This window comes from Mustela nivalis (genome assembly GCF_964662115.1).
Source record: "Mustela nivalis genome assembly, chromosome: 6".
Taxonomy (NCBI): Eukaryota; Metazoa; Chordata; class Mammalia; order Carnivora; family Mustelidae; genus Mustela; species Mustela nivalis.
The window spans coordinates 33,984,191-34,004,439 of NC_139025.1; the positions used below are offsets into that span (position 1 = coordinate 33,984,191).

General features: G+C 38.7%; 1 protein-coding gene across 2 annotated transcripts in view; it reads right to left on the reverse strand.

The window, feature by feature from the left end:
- Nucleotides 1–9,456: 9,456 nt before the first annotated feature.
- Nucleotides 9,457–20,249, reverse strand: part of GARIN2 (golgi associated RAB2 interactor family member 2) — a 33,984-nt gene continuing 23,191 nt past the window's right edge. The window contains exons 6-9 of one of the 2 annotated variants that reach the window (XM_082737320.1): nt 19,891–20,138; nt 13,715–13,743; nt 10,097–11,250; nt 9,457–9,567 (exon numbers count right to left, since the gene is read on the reverse strand). In XM_082737320.1, coding sequence (XP_082593446.1) covers nt 11,186–11,250; nt 13,715–13,743; nt 19,891–20,138 — 342 coding nt within the window. In that variant the 3' untranslated portion in view covers nt 9,457–9,567; nt 10,097–11,185. The remainder of the gene's footprint in view (nt 9,568–10,096; nt 11,251–13,714; nt 13,744–19,890; nt 20,139–20,249) is intronic. The other variant, XM_082737321.1, reaches the window with a different exon arrangement.

The window sequence follows — 20,249 nt, forward strand, 5'->3', positions numbered from 1 at the left end:
GGGCGCGCCTATCCCAGCTCCTTCTGGGCGCGCCCCGCCCGCTGCTAGGCCGAGAGGCTGGCGCGGCTCGCCCAATCCCGCGCCGGCGTGGAGAGAGGGCCCACTCATTGGTCTCCTCCGCAGCCCCAGCGGCGGGTCGCGCGCACTCGCGCACCTCTGAGTGAAGCTGGAACGGCTTCGTGCTCGCCGGCGCAGGGGCTGTGTGCGGACGTGAGGTCTCCCCGAGACGCAGTCGGAGGCGGGCTGCTGTGGGGAGAGCCCTTGACCTTCCTCTCCCTCGAGGTCCGTCAGTTCCTGAAGAAAATCTGATTCCCCGTGAGGCAACTCCTGTGTCCTGTGAGGCACGTCACACAATCTAACATTTGTTTAAAAAAGAACCACGACACTCGCTTTCTGTCTCTCAAATAAATAAAATCTTTATTAAAAAAAAAAAAAAAAAAAAAAGAACCACGACGTAATAAAACACCTGGATGTGGATAAGGTCCCCGCAGGATTCTCTGCTACCGCAGAAGACGCCAAAAAGGTAGCAGCTAGGATGGAGTTCTGAAAGCCAGAAAGGAAGGATGCCAAGGGCCGCAGCAATTTCACAAAACTTAGTGACCTGGGCCAACTGACATGCAGTGCAAGGAAAGCCAGATAAAGTCTTCCAGATTTCTTAGGAACTGTTAGCTTCATCCAAAAAGAAAGAAAGAAAGAAAAAAAAAGTAGTGTGTATGTGGCCTATTTGCTCTTATGTGCATAAAATAAGTAATAATTCAAGAAGCTTCCTCTAGCTCCTCCACGAGTTTTTCCTTAGTACAGAGTTTCTCAATCTCAGGGCCACCGACATTTGGGCCAGATAATTTGTTGTGGGGGCTGTTCTGTACGTTGTCAGATGTTTAGCAGCATCCCTGGGCTCTACTTGTTGGATGCCAAGAGCACCACTATCCCCATTGGTGACCATCAAAATATCTCTAGACAACGGCAAAGGTCCCCTGGGTGGCAAAAATCACCTTCTGTTAAGAACCACTGACCTGGAGCGCCTGGGTGGATCAGTGAGTAAAGCGTTTGCCTATGGCTCAGGTCATGATCCCAGAGTCTTAGGATGGAGTCCCTTATCTGGCTCCCTGCTCAGAGGGAGGCTGTTTCTCCCTCTCCCTCGCTTACTGCTCCCTCTGCTTGTGCTCTTGCTCGCTCACTCTCTCTCTCAAATAAATAAAATCTTGGGCCAGGGGTGGGGGTGGGGGTGGGGGAGAAGAACCACTGACCTACTTGTTCAAAGAAAAGGCCTTTTTAGAAAGATAGTCACTATTTACCAATAAATTCCAATTGCTTGGCCCCAAGCAGTTTTGCAAAAAGCCCCACCCAAATGAACCCTCCAGCTACCTAGACTTGCTTCCCCAGCTGCTCGGACTCCTCTGTCACAGGACCCCACCCTAATAAAATGATGATCACTATCTGTATGAAATGGCAGCTACTGATCTCAAAATATGTGGAAATGCCTTTGTAAAATGTTATACAAATACTACTTTTAATTCCTAAAGCTATTTTCATTTTTTTAAGATTTTATTTATTGACACAGAGAGAAAGACAGCAAGAGAGGGAACACAGCAGGAGGAGTGGGAGAGGGAGAAGCAGGCTCCCCTGAGCAAGGGCTCCATCCCAGGACTCTGAGATCATGACCTCAGTCCAAGGCAGCCACCGAACAACTGAGCCACCCAGGCACCCCGAGACATTTTCATTTTAAAAGAAGAGAGATCCAATGGCAGATAGAAAATCTATTCTCTGCTAAATAGAGACATTCCCCAAATCCTCAAATCATTCAATTTACTGATCTCGTATACAAAAAATGAAAGCTGGAAGAGTGGAAGATACAGAAACTGGAGGCAAGGTGATTAGATTTGAGATAGAGTTTTGAAGATTACTAGTTCTGTGATCTGATGATAACCATGGGATGCATGACAGGTTTCCTGGGCCTAAATTCTCTCATCTGTAATATAAGGAGTTAACTACCTCTTGTTGTTGTTGTTATTTGCTAGTAGCCTCTGCATATGGAATCTAACATAGATCGTTTAGGGGGGTCAAAAAAATACAATATTCATCCTCAAATAGAATGAAGTGGTATTCTGTGATTTAAAACATCCAAAGAGAGTTATTCATTCTTGGCACAAGTCAGTTTACCCACTGAGTCACTCTGGCAAATTTGTAACTAAGTATTTTGGGTGAGTAGTAAAAGCCAAACTGTCAAGTGTATAGTAGAAAAGTCAAGTGTATAGTAGAGAGCAACCATAGTTAAATATCCTTCTGCCTCCCTCATTTTGGCACCTGCTTAACCCACTCTTTACCAACAATCTCTATTATATGTTTATATAATATAATGTTATACCAATGTTATACCATTTTATTTTATTCAAGGCTTGGGGAAATATATTAACATTTCATTTCAGCCATTTGCAACAGGTCTGAAATCTCAGTTTTCAAGATTCTACCACTCACTATTATATGTAAAATCCTTGACTAAAACTATTGGTTATATCCCTTTGGTTGTATCACTTCTATGTACTAGTGAAAGCTGAGTTTTCATAACTGAATTAGCAGCCTAATTTCTTATAATCTTATGAACCAGGTGATCAGAAATAATGTAAATTTAAAAAGGGAAGTCTGGTTGGATCAGTCGGAAGACCATGCAACTTTTGATCTCTGGATTGTGAGTTTTAGCTCCAAACTGAGTGTAGAGATTGTTTAAAAAAAAAAAAAAAAAGAAAGAAAGAAAAAGAAGAAGAAAGAATGTAGATTTTTTTAAATATGAGAGGGAAAGAAAGGCTTTTCTTAAAAAGATTTTATATTTATTATTTGACAGAGACGCAGTGAGAGAGGGAACACAAACAGGGGGCATGGGAGAGGGAGAAGCAGGCTTCCCGCTGATCAGAGCGCCCAATGCAGGGCTCAATCCTAGGACCGTGGGATTATGACCGCAGCCAAAGGCAGCGCTTAAATGACTGAGCCATGCAGGCACCCCAAAAGAATGTAAATTAAAAGAATACTCACTGATTCGTATATGAGAAGTTATGAAAAAAACAATTAGGGGCACCTGGGTGGCTCAGTGGGTTAAGCCTCTGCCTTCGGCTCAGGTCATGATCTCAGGGTCGTGGGATAGAGACCTGCATCGGGCTCTCTGCTTAGCATGGAGCCTGCTTCCCCCTCTTCCTGTCTGCCTCTCTGCCTACCCGTGATCTCTCTCTCTGTCAAATAAATAAATACAATCTTTAAAAAAAAGCAATTAGGACACCTGAGTGGCTCAGTGGGTTAAGCCGCTGCCTTCGGCTCAGGTCATGATCTCAGGGTCCTGGGATCGAGTCCCGCATTGGGCTCTCTGCTCTGCAGGGAGCCTGCTTCCTCCTCTCCCTCTCTCTGCCTGCCTGTCTTCCGGCTTGTGATCTCTGTCTGTCAAATAAATAAATAAAATCTTTTAAAAAAAAAAGCAATTAGTAGGTATATTAATTAACTACATATCTTAAAAAGTGTTAAAAATATTTAAAAAAGAAAACCAACAAATCTTAAACTTCAAATTTCATTGGGTTTAGTTATTATTTTGATGTGTTATACTATTTCTTAACCTTTCCTAAATCTAGCAAAAAAATAATTGTCTCTAAACTGAAGACATTATGCAGCTGTTACTATGTGGAATGGGAGGTCCCACTGTCTAAGGTTAGCAGCAGTATAATTTCGTACAGGTCAGTATCATTCAACTCAAATAACTTTAATAGTCACCGATTAATTAAAAAAAACGTATACTGAGTATTTCCTATGTGCTAAGCACTGTGCTGTAAGGAATTAAAACATGTGATAGTTCCTATCCTGGAGGAATTTATAGTAAGCTGGGGAAAGGGACAAGACAAGTCCATATAGGTAAAATACAAGGGAAAGTATGGAAAATGAAAATAAAGTTCTCTGTGGATTCAAAGGTAAAGTCTTTTACTGGGAGGAGCTTTACTATTTAATGACGGGAAGAGAGAAAGGGACAGGTAAAAAGCTATTATGAAAATACACACAATAAAAGGAAAACCAAGATCTTGTGCATGGCTTTAAGAAGATGGGCATAAAACTTTTTTTATCGATCTGAATGAGTGAAAGTACACAAAGAAAAGCATGGGCTTATTATGGGAACAACAAGTAGTCAACAATAACTTCAGGGTAGGATATTCAACATTTAGGATGTTAGTCATCTATCACACTTGCATTGGTACCTTCCTTGGCGGTCCTGGGCTACACTGGGGATGAGTAGACAAATAAAACATGGTCCTGGGGAAATCTGATTCTGAAAAGAGGAGATAGGCAAATTTGGAGCTTTGTAATTTTTAATGAAGGAAAGACCAAAACTGAATGCCAAGATAAGGGAAATCATGTTTGTTCTCCTTGAAAATAGCTGTAAAATTACCCCTATCTTTTCTTCACCAAGCTCCCAATCAAATCCCTGTTTTGTTTGTACAAAAAATCTCAGCGGCTGCTTTAATTTGTATTAATATGTGAATACCTATGACTTGGTAGGGGGTGGTATCTGTGCTGAACTCCAGGGTTGAACTTCATTGCCTCTTTTATCCTCTCTTGGACCCACTCTGAACCTTAACTCCACCACTGCTTCAAAACAGCCATTGTCAAAGTCACTGATTAGAGCCGCTTTGTTAAATGCAAAGGTCGGTGTTGAGCTTTCTCATCTTCCTTATCTGCCAGCAGCATTTGATGGTATGGGGCATTTTCTCCATTTTGTCCTCTGCGCTCTGGAAACATCATTCAAGCTTCTCTTCCACCCCACTGGAACCTCCTTTTCAACTCCTTGCTGGTTCTTTATCTCCCTGAATGCTAACAATTAGAGTGACCCAGGACTCTAAACAGTTAATATTTACTTATCTGCCTGGCTTTGAATCCCCTCTCTATCATTTGGGGCCTTTGATCAAAAGGAAATCACTTAATTTCTCTGAGATTCAGTTTCCTCATTTATAAATTAAGGATAATGAAAGTTGCAACCTCCCACAATGGTTGTGAATACTAAATGAATTATATATGTGAAGTGCTTAAAACAGTGCCTTTCAATGTATGCATTAACAATTTGTCCTTATTCTTTTTTAAAGAGATTTATTTATTTGACAGACAGACAGAGAGCACAAGCAGGGGGAGCAGCAGAGGGAGAGGGTGAAACAGGTCACCCGCTGAGCAAGGAGCCGATGCGGAACTTGATCCCAAAACCCTGGGATCATGACCTGAGCTGAAAGCAGAGGCTTAATCATCTGAGCCACCCAGTAGTCCCCCTTATTCATTTTTTAAAAAAATATTTTTTTTGTTTATTTGAAAGGGGGGGGGGAAGAAAAGCAGACCCCCCGCTGAGCAAAGAGCCTGATGCAGAACTTAGACCTGAGCCTAAGGCAGACACCTAACTGCCTGAGCCACCAAGGCACCTGACTTGTCCTTATTTTTATCAGGCTCTTTATCATTCACTCTCTACATGATTTTGTCTCATCTCATGGCTTTAAATCCCATCTATACACTGTCAACTTTAAACTAATCTCTAGCCTGAACTACTGTCTCAAACTCCAGAATCATACAGTTCACTGCTGACCCAACATCTCCATTAGGATTTCTAATGAACATTACAAATTTAACATGTCAGAACTTTTTATTTTTGTCCATTTTTCTTCATTTCAGTATATGGTGATGCTACCTATTTCAGTTGTTCTGGCTTTCCTTCACACAGCCCATCCAATCCACCAGGAATTCCTTTTTTTAGACCTTTAAGACATACCCAGAATCTAAACACTTCTCACCAACCCCACTGCTCGCACCCTACTCAAAGACATCACCACCCTTCGTCTGAATTACTGCAATAGGCTCTTTCCCACCCATAAATTTTCTCTTAATACTATAGCCAGAGTGATTCTGCTAAACTAAAAGTGAAATCAAATCACTGTTGTGCTCAATAGTGTATAATCCGACATGATCTCCCTGACCTCACCTTTCTGCTCTTTTCCTTTCTCATTTCAGACCAGCCACCCTGGTGATTGTGCTGCTCTTTACATATTCCCACAGCTCTGCCTTGAAACCTCTGCATTCAGTATTTCTTGTCCCTGAAATATCCAATCTTCACATGCCTACTCTCTCTCACTTTCTTTAGGTCTCATTCCAAATGTTATCAGTGAGCTCCATTATCTCTCATGCCCTACACCTCCCAGCACTCCTTACCCTCCTTCCCCAATTTTATTTTTCATTGTAATTATTCACCATCTGACATATTATATATTATCTATCTCCCCAAAGTAGAATGTAAACTCCATGAGGGCAAGGACTTTGCTTATTTTATGCATCACTACTTATTTTTACAATTTCCAAGAATCTAAAAACAGTATCTGACATGTAGATGGTACTTGATAAATATTTGTTGAATTAATGACTTAATGAAAGAAACAGACATAAGTCAGTGGAATAGGGATGACAAAAAAGTCAAAGAAAAAACTTCAGCTTTGTCAAATGTTTGGCCTGTGACTAGCCTATCTTAGGAATAACTTCTGTCTAAACAGGACTATTTTTGTTCCTAAGAGGTGGTCTGGGTGGGGAAGGAAGAAGAGAGCAGGGCAAATGCAAAGAGAAAAGGGAAAAGAAAACTACTTGCTCATTACCTCCTGCCTTCTATGCTTCATGGTTCATTCCAGCCACTGTAATAATCCCTCATTTAATTAATACAGCTGAAAATTAGAAAGCAGAAAGCTCCTTCAAAAGTCAAAATCAGTTGCACTTACATTTTATTCCTGAACTTCCACCATATCTTGTTTCTAACATCTAACAGATTACTATTATATGTGTGACCCTTTAATGGACGTGTTGGTTCAAAGCATACATACCCTTGCCATGGAAGTCAGTCAGAACCAGTTTCCAGTGGAAATTACAGATCAGATGAAGGAAATAGTTCTAACTAGGAATTTGCAAAGCCTCAGTAGAAACGATATCTGGGACTTACAAAATTTTTCTCATGGGAAAGTCTTCACCTTTAGAAGGTGAAACCAAAATAAAATGAGAGGGTCAGAGGACCTGTTTAAGATGGTGAAACCAATTTATAAAAGCCAATCAGAGCAGTGGTTGTATGGGGTGAAGGCAAGCTGGAGGGAATTAATTGCAAAGTGGCACAAGGAAAGTGATCTGCTTAAATGAAATCACATAGGATGTATTTACACCCATTGTGGGACTTGAACTCACAGCCTGGAGATCAAGCATCACATGCTCTGCTGACTGAGCCAGCAAGGTGCCCTAATGTTTTCTTTTTATATCTGACTTATTTCCCTCAGTAGGATGTTTCTAAGAGTCATTTGTGTTGTTGTTGCACTATTTGTTTTTTATTGTTATTAGGTAGTAGGAATATACTACATGTACACTGTATGGATATACCACAGCTTGTTGAAACATTGACCTGTCGGTGAGCATTCAGGGTGTTTCCAGATGTGGGGCTATTATGAACAAAACTACGGACATTTGTGTACAAATCTTGTTTTGAACATATGTCTTATGAACACGTTTTAGTTTTTCCTGAGTAAATATCTATAGAATTGTTTGGTCATATGATATGATGTCTTAACTTTGTAAGAAACTTCCTGTTTTCCAAAGTGGTTGTTTAGCTACCATGATGTATGAGAGATCTAATTGTTCCACATAGTCATCTACACTTGGTGTGGACTGGCACTGCTTCTTGACAGACTCCGTTACTAGGTAATAATAGTCTTAGTTGTGATTTTCTTCAGCACAGAATCAATTTGTTCCAGATAATCTCTCTCAAGGAGACATTTTCTATTATGAGACAGCCATCTCCAAATTAGAAACTGTTGGTTTATATATACCCATAACTTAAAAATGGCCCTAATGGTGATCCCATAAAGGTTGCGTGGAAAACTCCTATTTTACTCTTGATTGTGGAAATGGGAAAAAAATCCTTTTCATCTTTGGAGCAAAGAAAGGAGGAGGAGGAGTTCCCTGGGAATGTGGGCCAAAGGTAGAGGATTTTCCTGTCCAACAGAAATATGATGTGAGTCACATAAGTAATTTTGTGAGATATTATTTCACAGCTAGCTAAGAAATTACAAGGAAACAGATGAAATTAATTTATAAATTTTAACCTGATCCATCCAAAATATTATAATTTAACACATTATCAATATAATTATTGGGTTATTTTGCTATTTTTTTATACCAACCCTGCAATATCTGCTGTATATGTTATACTAAAAGTATATCTCAATTCAGATGCTAAATTTTCAGCAGCTGAAGTGAAAAAAAAATGTAGCCTTACCAAAACAACACGTTGATGTTTAATGCAAAAAATATTCAACACTGCTTCAATTTTTAAAGTTAGATTTGAATTAATTAAAATTAAAAGAGATTTAAAATTCAGTTTCTCCATTGAACCAGCCACGTTTCAAGTGCTCAGTGGTGACATATACCCGGTTGCTACCATATATTTCTAGAGGTTTGTCTGTGGGATGGGAAGGAGAAGATGGAGCTGAGACTTATTCCTTGCTGTGACTCAGGTCAGAGTAGAAATACCAGTACTATTTGCTATTAGTGTGAAATTTGAAATAGATATCTATATATATCTTTTTTCCCTAGCTGCATTGTTTTGAACAAGTAACTTAACCTCTGTAACTCCACTTTCACCGTCTGTTTGTAAAACAGGAAAGTAATAACACCCTTCAGATTGTTGTGAAGCTTGAGAAGGCACACAAAGCACATGGTAGAACGACTGGCAGCTTTTTGAAAAGGAATAAGTGGTGGCTTTTAAAAATCCAAATTATTCTTTGGATGGGGACCATGTATAGTTCTTCTTCTATATTTAAAGGAGTAGAAGTGGGGCGCCTGGGTGGCTCAGTGAGTTAAGCCTCTGCCTTCAGCTCAGGTCATGATCTCAGCGTTCTGGGATCAAACCTTGCATGGGGCTCTCTGCTCAGAGGGGAGCCTGCTTCCCCCTCTCCCTCTGCCTGCCTCTCTGCCTACATGTGCTCGCTCTCGCTCTCTCTCTCTATCTCTCTCTGTCAAATAAATAAATAAATAAATAAAATCATCTAAAAAAAAGGAGTAGATGTTTTTAAAATCCTGTTTGGAAATGGCATTCACTGATTCAGCAAATTCTCTCTCAGGTCAGGTGCTCAACACTTAAAACACAAAGAATGAACACAGTCCCCACCATCAAGAACCTTACAGTGCTTAATGTTAGAAACAACAAGGTGTTGGGTTAAGGTCCAAGTGAGAAAAGGAAAACCAAAGAGAGTAACAAATTTATCCAACAACCCCAAAGAAAAGAAGCTCTACAGATAAAAATTGAGTTTATGAATTGAAAACCTTAATAGTTCTATTTCTCTACCTTCCTTTAAAATTGATATCCACAATTATAATAGCCAAGATTTAAGTTAGATTAGCATGAACTTAAATGCTCAGTGATTGATTAGTAGTAGCCTTTATTTCTGCCACATGGAAGCCACTGCTTTTTTTTTCCTCTTGTGTTGGTTGTTATTTCTTGAGCCATGCTTGTTTTTTAGTTTAGTAGTTTGTATTTATCTAACAAAAAAAAAAAAAAAAAAAAGGAAAAGTCAGTTCAATTCAAAGGTCTAAAAATACAGAATACAGAATATTTTAAAAGTTATTACTGGTAAGTATAAAAACATTAAAAACTACATATGAGTAAAATAAGTGATTGAAATAAGTAAAATTGCATCTTTAATATAGCTTTTCTTATTCTAACAATAAAGATCCTCTGGACGGATAAGATCTCATTTTTGAAATCTAGATATTGAAGTGATGTTAAAGGAAACTCCTTAATTTCTTAAAATTTTTGTTTTTAACAGCTATTTCTGGAGTGTCTGGGCGGCTCTAACCCCTGTGCTGATATTACCTTTTGATCCTTGGAAGATTCTAGGGCAGAAACTACAGCAGACCCTCAACATCCCATTCCACCTCTATTGTTACTACAATAGAAGTAATAAGATTCCCTGCTCAAAGATTCAATTTGTTGACAACTTTTTGTGCAAGCGTTATATCTGACCTTTATAGCTACAGTGATTTATAATTGTAAAAAAAAAAAAATTACCTTTTGGTTGTCTTACATGTTTTTTCCCATTGGCCTTTTCTTTTCCTGTTTTACTTTCCTTTCCTCACATCCATTCCCCTGAGAAAAGGGGACACACATAAGGCATGAGATTGAGGGAAGTAGATTGACATAAGAGGAGGGAGCCAGAGGGCAAATGAAAAATAGTGGGGAAAGTGGAAAAGAGAGAGGGAAGTGAGGAAGAAAGGAAAAAGCCAGAAGCAGGAGAGAAAAAAAGCACAGTAGGAGAGACAACTTAATTTGGTCTTAAATTAAAAAAAAATGTCTTTATTCTTTCCAATGGAGCCCATTGTTAGATTTCACAAACAGCTTCCCTTTTGGGGTCCCCCCACCCTTTCTCTTTTTAGACGGTGTTTCATAAACAGAGACTGAACCTGGCTATTTAGGATTTCAAGGAATTTGATTTGCAATAGTTCAGAGAAAAGTGGAAAAGAAAGATGGGTTTGGATGGAGAGCACATGCCCCAGATTTCATAAGCAATTTTCCCCTGTGGTCTTTCTCAGCTCTCTGTCTTTTGTCCAATTGCCTACCATCTTGGGAAAATAACATTGGACCATAGGTAAACCTAAATTTGGGCTTCCCACAAAGAGATCAGCAGAGCTAAGGTGAGTAATACCTAGATAGGTAAGAAATTAAAAGTCAAGAAAAGGGAGCAGTGGGCCCAGATCCAGAGAGACAGTGTCAGCCTGAACTATGCCTTGTAGCCTTGTCATAAAAAGAGTATGTGCGTAATGCCCCTTGATGAAGCCTTACTCAGAAAGGAGCAAAGTGTCAAACTGCTGAGAGATTTGAGACATGAATAAGAGACCATGGTCCCCAGGCATGGGTGTAAAGGAGTTGGGTGATGGTGAACCTGAATAGGTTAATGGTACCATTTTTTTGGTTTTGTTTTGTTTTGTTTAATTGCTACGGGAACTGCCTGGAATAGAAATCAGATTCACCGACTCATTTTTCATCTACATTCAGTCTAAATTCCAGGGACAAGGAAGTAAGATTCTACTAATCTTTGCTCTTCTTGGGGTAGGAAGTGGAAAATGTGAGTAAGTAAGTATGAAAGGGGAAAGAAGTGATTCAGAGGAGTGTGGCAACAGGTAAGGAAATGCTAATCAGAGGGAAAATGGAAAAACTATGTAAGCCTAAGTCAGGAAACATGGGAAGACAGAGAGAGAAGTGGGAAGAATGAGGAAGTATGTGAAAGAAAACAAAGGGGGAAAATAATTAATACTTTGTGACAACTGCAAGCTAAATTTGTACATTGTACCACCCTTGAGATTTAACAAGCTGAGAGCGGAAGTTCACTGCATGTCGGCTGTATCTTTGCTTAGCTCCCGATTTCCAGAACCTGATTTCAAGCTGCCTGCTGAATATACAAAGAGGGGTCACCAGGACCCCACACGTATCAGCTTATGACATCATAGCAGCTGAGAGGGCCTTGGGACAGCTAAACATGCACATATAGATTCCTCATCTATATGCATACATATTTGATAGCTGAAGAAGCTTGAGGTCCAGAGACCTCACACCCGTGGAACAGAGGAAGTGCATTTAGAACTCAAACCTGGGACTTTTCATTTAGATGAAGTATTTAACAGCTGGTTTCTTCATAGTTTCCTTCCAGATTTCCTGGAATTCCTTTTCTCAGCATGTATCATGGACTCATTACCTCCTGCTTATGTTGTTTCCCAAACTGTCATCCTCAGGTTTGTTTAGCTTTGTTTGTTGTGGTTTGTTTGTTTTTGTCCCCACAGGTAGTCAGTCAACAAACTTTGCTAACTACATATTCATGTCCTTGTTGCCGTCCGACTCCTTTACACCTGGTTCAAGACTTTGGCACCTTTCACCCTGGACGATTCTAATGACTTCCTATCTGTAGCCTCCTCAGGGTCTCTTAGAGATGGCGGTTAGAGTAATCATTCCAAAATACAGCACTAATTTTGTTAGTTCTGTTTTCCAGTGGCTCCTCCTTCCCTACTGAACTGTACTTTCCAAACTGCCCAGCATGGCTCAAGATTTCCGGAATCTGGCTCCTGTTAGCTTTCCAGTGGCCTCTCTCACTATTCCTACATGGAATATGCCCAGCATGGTCCTATTCTTTGATTTTGCTCACACTAATATCCAGGATACTCTTATTTCCCTTTCCTAACTCAGAGACTGTCTCCTTCCTTCAGAAATCTTTCATGATTTTCTCTCTTGAGCTAAAACTAGGCACTCCACTTTCTTCTCTTAAAGCACCCATAAGATTCCACTTTATGTTATTTATGCTCATGTCTTGAGGCCTGACAATGTCCTGTTACCTATTTTTAATCTCTCTACAGAGCCTCAGATATACTAGATGGGCATCAAATTCTTGTTCATTTGAACAAAATTGAGTTTGTGCCAGAAGACAGGTGAAAGAATCAGTCACATATAGAATGAAACTAAATCAGCATTCTACATTAATTTCAAATTCCCAAGGCTTGAACAACTAGTGCTTTGGGATGTATGTTATATGCTATTGTACTAATTACATGCTAACATGCTAATTAACTATTAGTGATAAGGCTGCTGCACGACTAATCCTTGCTTTTAGGAAGCAAGAAGAAAATGCTTGCCTGTTGGACATCTCTGGAATTTCTAATTCTAACAATTAACTGCGATTTCTTTTTGAAATAAAATTTGGAGTAGGAATTGATAGGTGAAAATTCTATATACTGCAAAGGAGACTTTACATTTTTCTTCTAAACTATGATGGCATTTCCTTACAGTGTTTTAAGGTTCAGTACTGTAGGTTAGACTGTAAAACCACATCTCAGTGAAGTTCACCTGGTACTTTTGGACACTAAAGCCCAGTGGGAAGGCCTACAGACAAAAATCCCACTGATAGAAACACCTATCCTCTAACTGTTTGCTTCTTTTTGGGTTGGACTCTCGCAAATGTGACTAAGAATTCCCTTCCCATGGTCTTGGGTTTTAAAGAAGAAATATTTTTTTCTTTTCATTTAAGTCCAGTGAAATGGGCCTCTCTGTTTCTTCCATGATGTTCTTTGATGCGTATGACTGGAGCTGAGGCCCATCCCTCCCCAACCCCTGATGTAGACAGTAGTTGAGAGGTGGGTCAGTAGCAAGCAAGAGGACACAATGTCCACTGCTGCCTATAGGACAACTCCTGTGTCAAAAACTTGTTAAGAAGTCAAAAGATCCTGAGTCATGAGAATAGGTAAACAAGCAGAGGCCAAAGACACAAGAAAGAAGGAAAGAGGGGCTAGATGAGTTTAGATTTACCAAGAAATTTGGTTGTAGACCACTCCCCTTCCAAATCAGCAAGGACAAAAGGCCCTGTTGTTGGGGTTCTGCCTGCAGAGCTGGTCTGGGAGTGGCTCCTACCCAGTGAGTCGGATTCAGTACTCTGCCCAGACAGACAAAAGTACTGTGATGCCTACTCCTTGAGAGATAGTATGCAGACAAGCTTTCCTGCACTGTGGGACTCTCGGAGTGGAGCAAAGGGAATGCACTAAAACATCCAGCCGCATTCCTTCGCTCTTAACTACTCTGTTCCTGCACCCAGAGGTGACTCCTGGATACCAGAGGCCACAAAGAAACGTAGAGGGATTCATTCCATACCTGAGGTGACCGAGTCAGTTCTCATGCTCCTATAAAAGCAAACAGCACATTTCAAAATTTTGCCAGTGTAACCACAAATATTTAGAAGAGAATGACTAGGTATGAGATAACTGGCCATTCTCTGAATGCTTTGTAGGTAGTAATGAAACATGTTTAGCAAGCCTAAGGTATTACCTAATAACACATTTTAGAGTAAAATTTACCTACATTTCTGTTAACATGCCAGCTACCCAACCTGTAAAAGCCATAGAAGTGAATAGTATATAATAACACAATACCTATTTTTATTTTCTTTATCACCTGGCACTCCGTGAGGCTGTGGGCATCACCTTCCTACTGCCTCTCCCGTGTCTAAAAACTCATTTGAGGCTGAGACTGAGCTAATTACTGCTAATCAGGGGTTTACGTAGAGTCTCTTGTGGTGGGAATATAGGTTCTCATAGAGACGTGGGCAAGATTCTGGATGCCTGGGGTTAGAAGGTGCCCACCTCTGCTGGCTTCTTCATCATAATCGCTAAGGCCCTGATGGGAGGGTGACAGCATTAGGAAATTTTGCAGGCAAATAACATGCCCAGCTATTTACTCAAGTAACTGCATTTCTTATAGTTCACTGGATCAAATAAGAGGCTAGCTGTCAGTTTTTCAGATCATTTCACTTTCAGAAATGCCTTTGGATAAAGAAATTTTCTGCATTCCTGATTTTTATAAAGTTAATAATAATAATGAAAATACTTGTTTTCTTAACCTCATTAGCATCTGAAACACAAACTTCAGTCATTTAATTTTCACCAAATCTTTGTTTCTTGGCTACAATTTCAATACATTTTTTGGAAGCATTTCTGTTCGAGTAAAACAAAACACTTGGGAAGAATAGTTACCCTCATACAATAGCTTCCCAGATTAATGTATAAAGACATAATTAGGATCCATTTTAAGGGACCTGGCAAGGGCACCTGGGTGACTCAGTGGGTTAAGCCTCTGCCTTCGGCTCGGGTGGTGATCTCAGGGTCTTGGGATTGAGCCCGCATTGGGCTCTCTGCTCAGCGGGGAGCCTGCTTCCCTGCCTCTCTCTCTGCTTGCCTCTCTGCCTACTTGTGATTTCTCTGTCAAGTAAATAAATAAAATCTTCAAAAAAAAAGGGACCTGGCAAAGAAATCCAGGTTGAGGTCTACAATGGATCTTTCTGAAATAGAGGTTAAATTAGTAATTTTCTAAGGAGCTGGCAAATAAGTGTTCATGTAGCCATCACCAAATAGGTCTGGTGATTGACATGAAGGTTGAGCTTACCGATAAAAGTTTTTCAGAGACTGGGAAATATTAAGTAAATGTACTTTAAAAAAATAGGTGCAAATTAAAGTGACGCCTGACATTATCCTCTTTAAAACAAAGGGAAGAGTCGTAGTAGCACTATTGTCAGGGTATGAGAGGGAATATAAATGCTCCATAAAGTAAATCCTTCACTTTTAAAGGACCTAAAGTGATATTATAGATGTCTCTGTAGTCTTTCACTCATCTATATTGAAACTGTTAAATTTACATTGTAAATACTAATAAGTCTGAAGATAAAAATATTCAACAAGGTCATCCTTTAATTTTTCTTTTTCATTTTCCCAAAGTATACCATTATAAAACGTCACTGAAATCCATGGTCTTGGAGAAGAGAAATAGAAAGAAATTACTTATCACTTTCACAGGGTATTGTCTTAACCCTACAAACATCCAAGGAATAAACTGAACTCCATTCTGTTCTTAGATATAACATCTTTCATTAATAATGAAGATTCTCAAATTAGGCTCTAGCTGGTAATTATGTTCCAGATGCAAATATGCAATAAAAAAGAATCCATCCTTGATTAAGTTGGGCTTAAGAGGATTGCTTGGAGCCAAAATTTGTTTTTCGCTTTGTTTGTAAATCCTCTTTGTGTTTAGTTACAAATGAGGAAATTGAGGTCTGACAAAAATTAATTTAACTTGCCCCAAAATAGAGGAAGCAGGATTTGAACCCAGGGTTGTCTGAAAGCAAAGCTCATTCTCTAGCTGCTATGTCTTCCAATTAATGCTCTAATTAATGCCTCCTAGCATCAGTTTTGATTTTAAAACATTCATGTAATCATAATAATGGTTATGTACAATAAAAGTTTAATGGAAATGTCTATCAATAGCTACAACATATATTAATTAATCACCAACTATGCCCAAGCACTGTGGTTTCTTATCATCCTTTTGTAGAAATAAAATACCATTGTATATACATTTTTCAGAATTTCACTTTTCTAGCTTGCAGTTCCTTTTTAATCATATAGGTCTTTTACTGAAATTCTCTATTCTTTTCCTAATGGGGATCTGCTGTTTCACTAAATTAACATAATATTTTCTGGTTAGCTTTTCTTCCACCAGTCATGGTTTGGATTGTTTTCAGGTTTTAACTATAAAACATGTGTTCAATTATGTTATTTTCCCTTTTGAATTACTTCTTTGACACATGTTCCTTTAAGTCAAGCTGAATAATCATTTGTAGTGTGAATTGCCATCACTCTTGAGAAAGTTCCCACCATTTATAGTGACCCACTCAGTGTTACAGTTAACATCTAATTGAAAGCCAACTGGTAATTGCTTAACTTATATTTCTTTAATTATTAGTGAGATTGATTCCTTGTTAAGTGTTTGTCTTCTGGAGGAAATTTTCTACTCATAACTTTAACCCCTTTGCTAATTGGATCCTTTACAAATTCCCATCAGCTATATCTAGCTCTGGAGGTAAAACTATTATAGATCATCTAGTTACTCTTTCCTTGTTCCACTGTTATGTATTCCTTTACTTAAAATGATTTTTGGGAGATAGATGTTTATAATTGTTAGATAATCAATTGGCCTGGAACTCTGTTCCCTAAGAGCTCCACCCTTCTTTCAGACCTCTGCCCTTCCTCAGAGAAGCTGTCCCTGACCACTGAGAGATATCCTTCCTCCTCCTCAAATCCCTGTTTCTAGTCTGTAACTCATTTTTGTTTTTATCACAGTACATTCCAGCTGGCATAATGTATTTTGTTTGTGTGTGATCTATATTCTCCACTAGAATGAAAGAGCCTCTGACTTGTTTTCACAGCTGTACCCCTAGTGCCTAACACAAAGTGCTCAGTTAATATTATTGAATGAATGGATCAAACTTTGCTATCGAAAATATCTTTTGTTATTTCAAAGGGAAAGTGATCTTTCTTCTGCTACTGAAGCAATTCAACCATTCCATTTTCTTCTAGTTTATTTTAGTTTTAAAATATCTGAAATTATTTTTTGTAGTACAGCATAGATCTTTAACCAACATATTCTAGAGTTTTGCTTTTTCTCATGTTTCTTTCAGACCTCTATCAGTTTGAATCTATTTTACTATCATAATTTCTATATCCTAAACTTTTCACTGGTGGCCATTTAATTATAATATGGCTTAAGGTTTTATATAACCTCTAGACATTTTCCAGCCCCAGTGGTTTCCTTGAGATTCTTACCCCTATTTTTTCCACATACTTTCTATAATTGTATAATTTCTCTGAGATATGCTATTTAGATCATTGGTACTGTATTAAATTTATAAATTAATTTAGGCCTTGTCATCTCTGTTGTCTTAAATATAGCTGCCCAGATAGAGAGCTTTATTTTCGTTATTGAGGTCATCTTGTGCTTCTGCCATTAGAGTTTTATAATTCCATATATACAGGTCTCTTATCACTCTCACTAAATATCTGAATTTTATTGCTGCTTTTGAAAAATACATTCTTTTTCAGTGCATTTTTTTGTTTGTTAATAAAAATCATGAAATGAACAATATTTTGTGAGTTTATCTTATAATCTGTGACCTTCCTAAAACTGTTTACAAACCAAGATATTTGTTGATTCTCAAATTTTCTAAATACAAATTTCCATTTGCAAAGAGTGATTTTTTTAAAAAAACCTCTTATTTATCCATCATATTTCTTTGTTCTATTGCAACTGCTAGACTCCCTTATATTATATCACATAGAAATGTTAATAAGAACATCCTTAATTTGTTCTAAGTTTTAAGTAGCACAATTCTAGAATTTCTTCTTTAAAAACAATTTTGGCTCTGGTTTGGAATAAATATTTTTCACTGTGCTGAAGGAGAACTCTTCTGCATTTTGTGGATCTTTATCAAGAATATCAAAGTCTCGGGGCGCCTGGGTGGCTCAGTGGGTTAAAGCCTCTGCTTTCCGCTCAGGTCATGATCCCACGGTCCTGGGATCAAGCCCCACATAGGGCTCTCTGCTCAGCAGGGAGTCTGCTTCCTCCTCTCTCTCTGTCTGCCTCTGCCTACTTGTGATCTCTGTCTTTCAAGTAAATAAATAAAAAAAAAATCTTAAAAAAAAAAAGAATATCAAAGTCTCTCAAATGTATTTAAGTATCTATGATTTTTTTCTGCTTTTCTTTCAAATAATGACTTATACTGACAGTTTCCTTAATTTTATATTAAGGAAATTATATTTCCTTAATTTTGTATTAAGCTCGCTACGTTTTGCATGCTAAGATTCTATGAATTTACCATATATTGTCTTAAGGAAGATTAATCGAGACTTTTCTTTCTTGTGTTGTCTTTCCGGCTTTATAATCCGGACAAATTATTTGCTTCAAAAAATTAGGAGAATATAACGTAATTTTTCTATATTTAAAAGAAAACTTTACATTAAATAGAGGTAATTCTTAGAGTGTCTAAAACACTGTCCAGTAAAAGTCACAGCTGTGTTTTTTTTCTTTAATGGGAGCTCTTGGATAAATTTTTTCTGTTCTCAAGTGCCAGTTTTCCTCCTTGCCTTTTTGTTGAAGTCATTTATTTAACTTGGGGTTTCAAAGTTATTGAAGAAAACTTGTATATAATCTTTCTCAGTAACATTTTACTATTGTTCTCATGATGATGACCTTTTAAATTTCTAATTTTATTATTCATTTATTTATTTGAGGATTCTATTTACTTATTTGGGAGAGAGAGAAACAGAGGGAGAGAAAGCATGAGCAGGGAGGAGAGGGAGCAGCAGACCCCCCGCTGAGCAGGAAGCCCATGTGGGGCTCGATCCCAGGACCCTGGGATCATGACCTGAGCCGAAGGCAGACACCTAGAGCCACCCAGGCGTCCCTAATTTTTTAATTTTTTTAAAAGAGTTGTCCAGTGGTTTGCCTGTTTTGTCATTCTTTTTGAAGAATCAACCAAACTCTGTAGCACTTCAAATTACTTTTAATCTTTCTCATTTCTTTCTTTTTTAAAAAATTTTTTTCTCCTGTTTGTTCTTTATACTTAAAATGATTTTAGACATAATTCATTACATTCCCTATTTCATTCTTGCTCAAGTAAACATTTAAATCTCTAGGTGTTTCTGTGGTTTCTTTTCAAGTGTTACATTGAAATGACTGGATTAACTTTTGTCTTTATAATACAACAGTTCTCTCACATATTCAGCTTGCACTTGAGTATTAAAATGATGAAAACAGGGGCACCTGGGTGGCTCAGTAGGTTGGGCATCCAATGCTTGATTTCAGCTCTGGTCATGATCTCAAGGTTGTGAGACAGAGGCGTGAGTCAGGCTCTGTGCTCAGCTGGGGGTGGGGGGTTGTGGGGAGGTGGGGGGTGAGGGGGTTCTGCTCCAGGATTCTCTCTTTCTCTCTCCCTCTCCTTCTACCCCTCCCCCACCTGCACTCTCTATTTAAAATATTAAATAAGTAAATCTTTAAAAAGAATAAATAAAATTATGAAAGTATTTTTTTTTTGATGATGAAGTTATTTGTTGGAAATGTAGAAAAGCATAAGAAGTATGTAGAGAACATGGAGAGAAGTATAAAGTAAAAGCAGGAGTGCCCATAGTCACTCTGGGAGAGAGTGCCTTTACTCCAAATGTGGACACTCTGCTTCTATCCTATATTCTTCAACACATGCAGTTGACACCAGAGAGCCTAGAATATGAACTGAAGGGTGTGAGAAGTTGACAGGAGGATAAAAATTAGGCAAGGTTAAAACCAAATGTGGAGAATGAAGAGACGACTGGGTCATCATTCGATTACATCATAGCTATAGCTGAGAATCTTCAGTAACAAATGCCAGAGCAGCAGAGACGTTAGCGCATACACTTACTCATGTTACCTCACGTCTTAGCACCCGGGCGTTTCCCCACCTCACATACCTGGATTCTTCAGCCTTGAGAGCTAGGCTTTTAAGTTCAGTTGTCCTTATTTCAGAGGATCTGGCGCTCAGCTGGTTGGATGAACTCGTGTCACTTTCTTCTTGGGTCAAGGTAGTATGAAAACATCGTTCACCTTGGAAAGTCAGCGTTACATTTGAGATGGTGACATGTTTTGAGGGTTCTCTGAACTCGTTCTTAATTTTTGTATCTCGTAGACACCCAGGCTTCAGAGTGTTTTCCATTTTTTCCTTTGAAAATAAATAGCAGTGAATTAGGTAACAGGAGAGCATTGCACAAAAATAGATAATTTATGGAGCAAAAACACCTAATACAGCAATCATTTCATTCTGTATCTACTG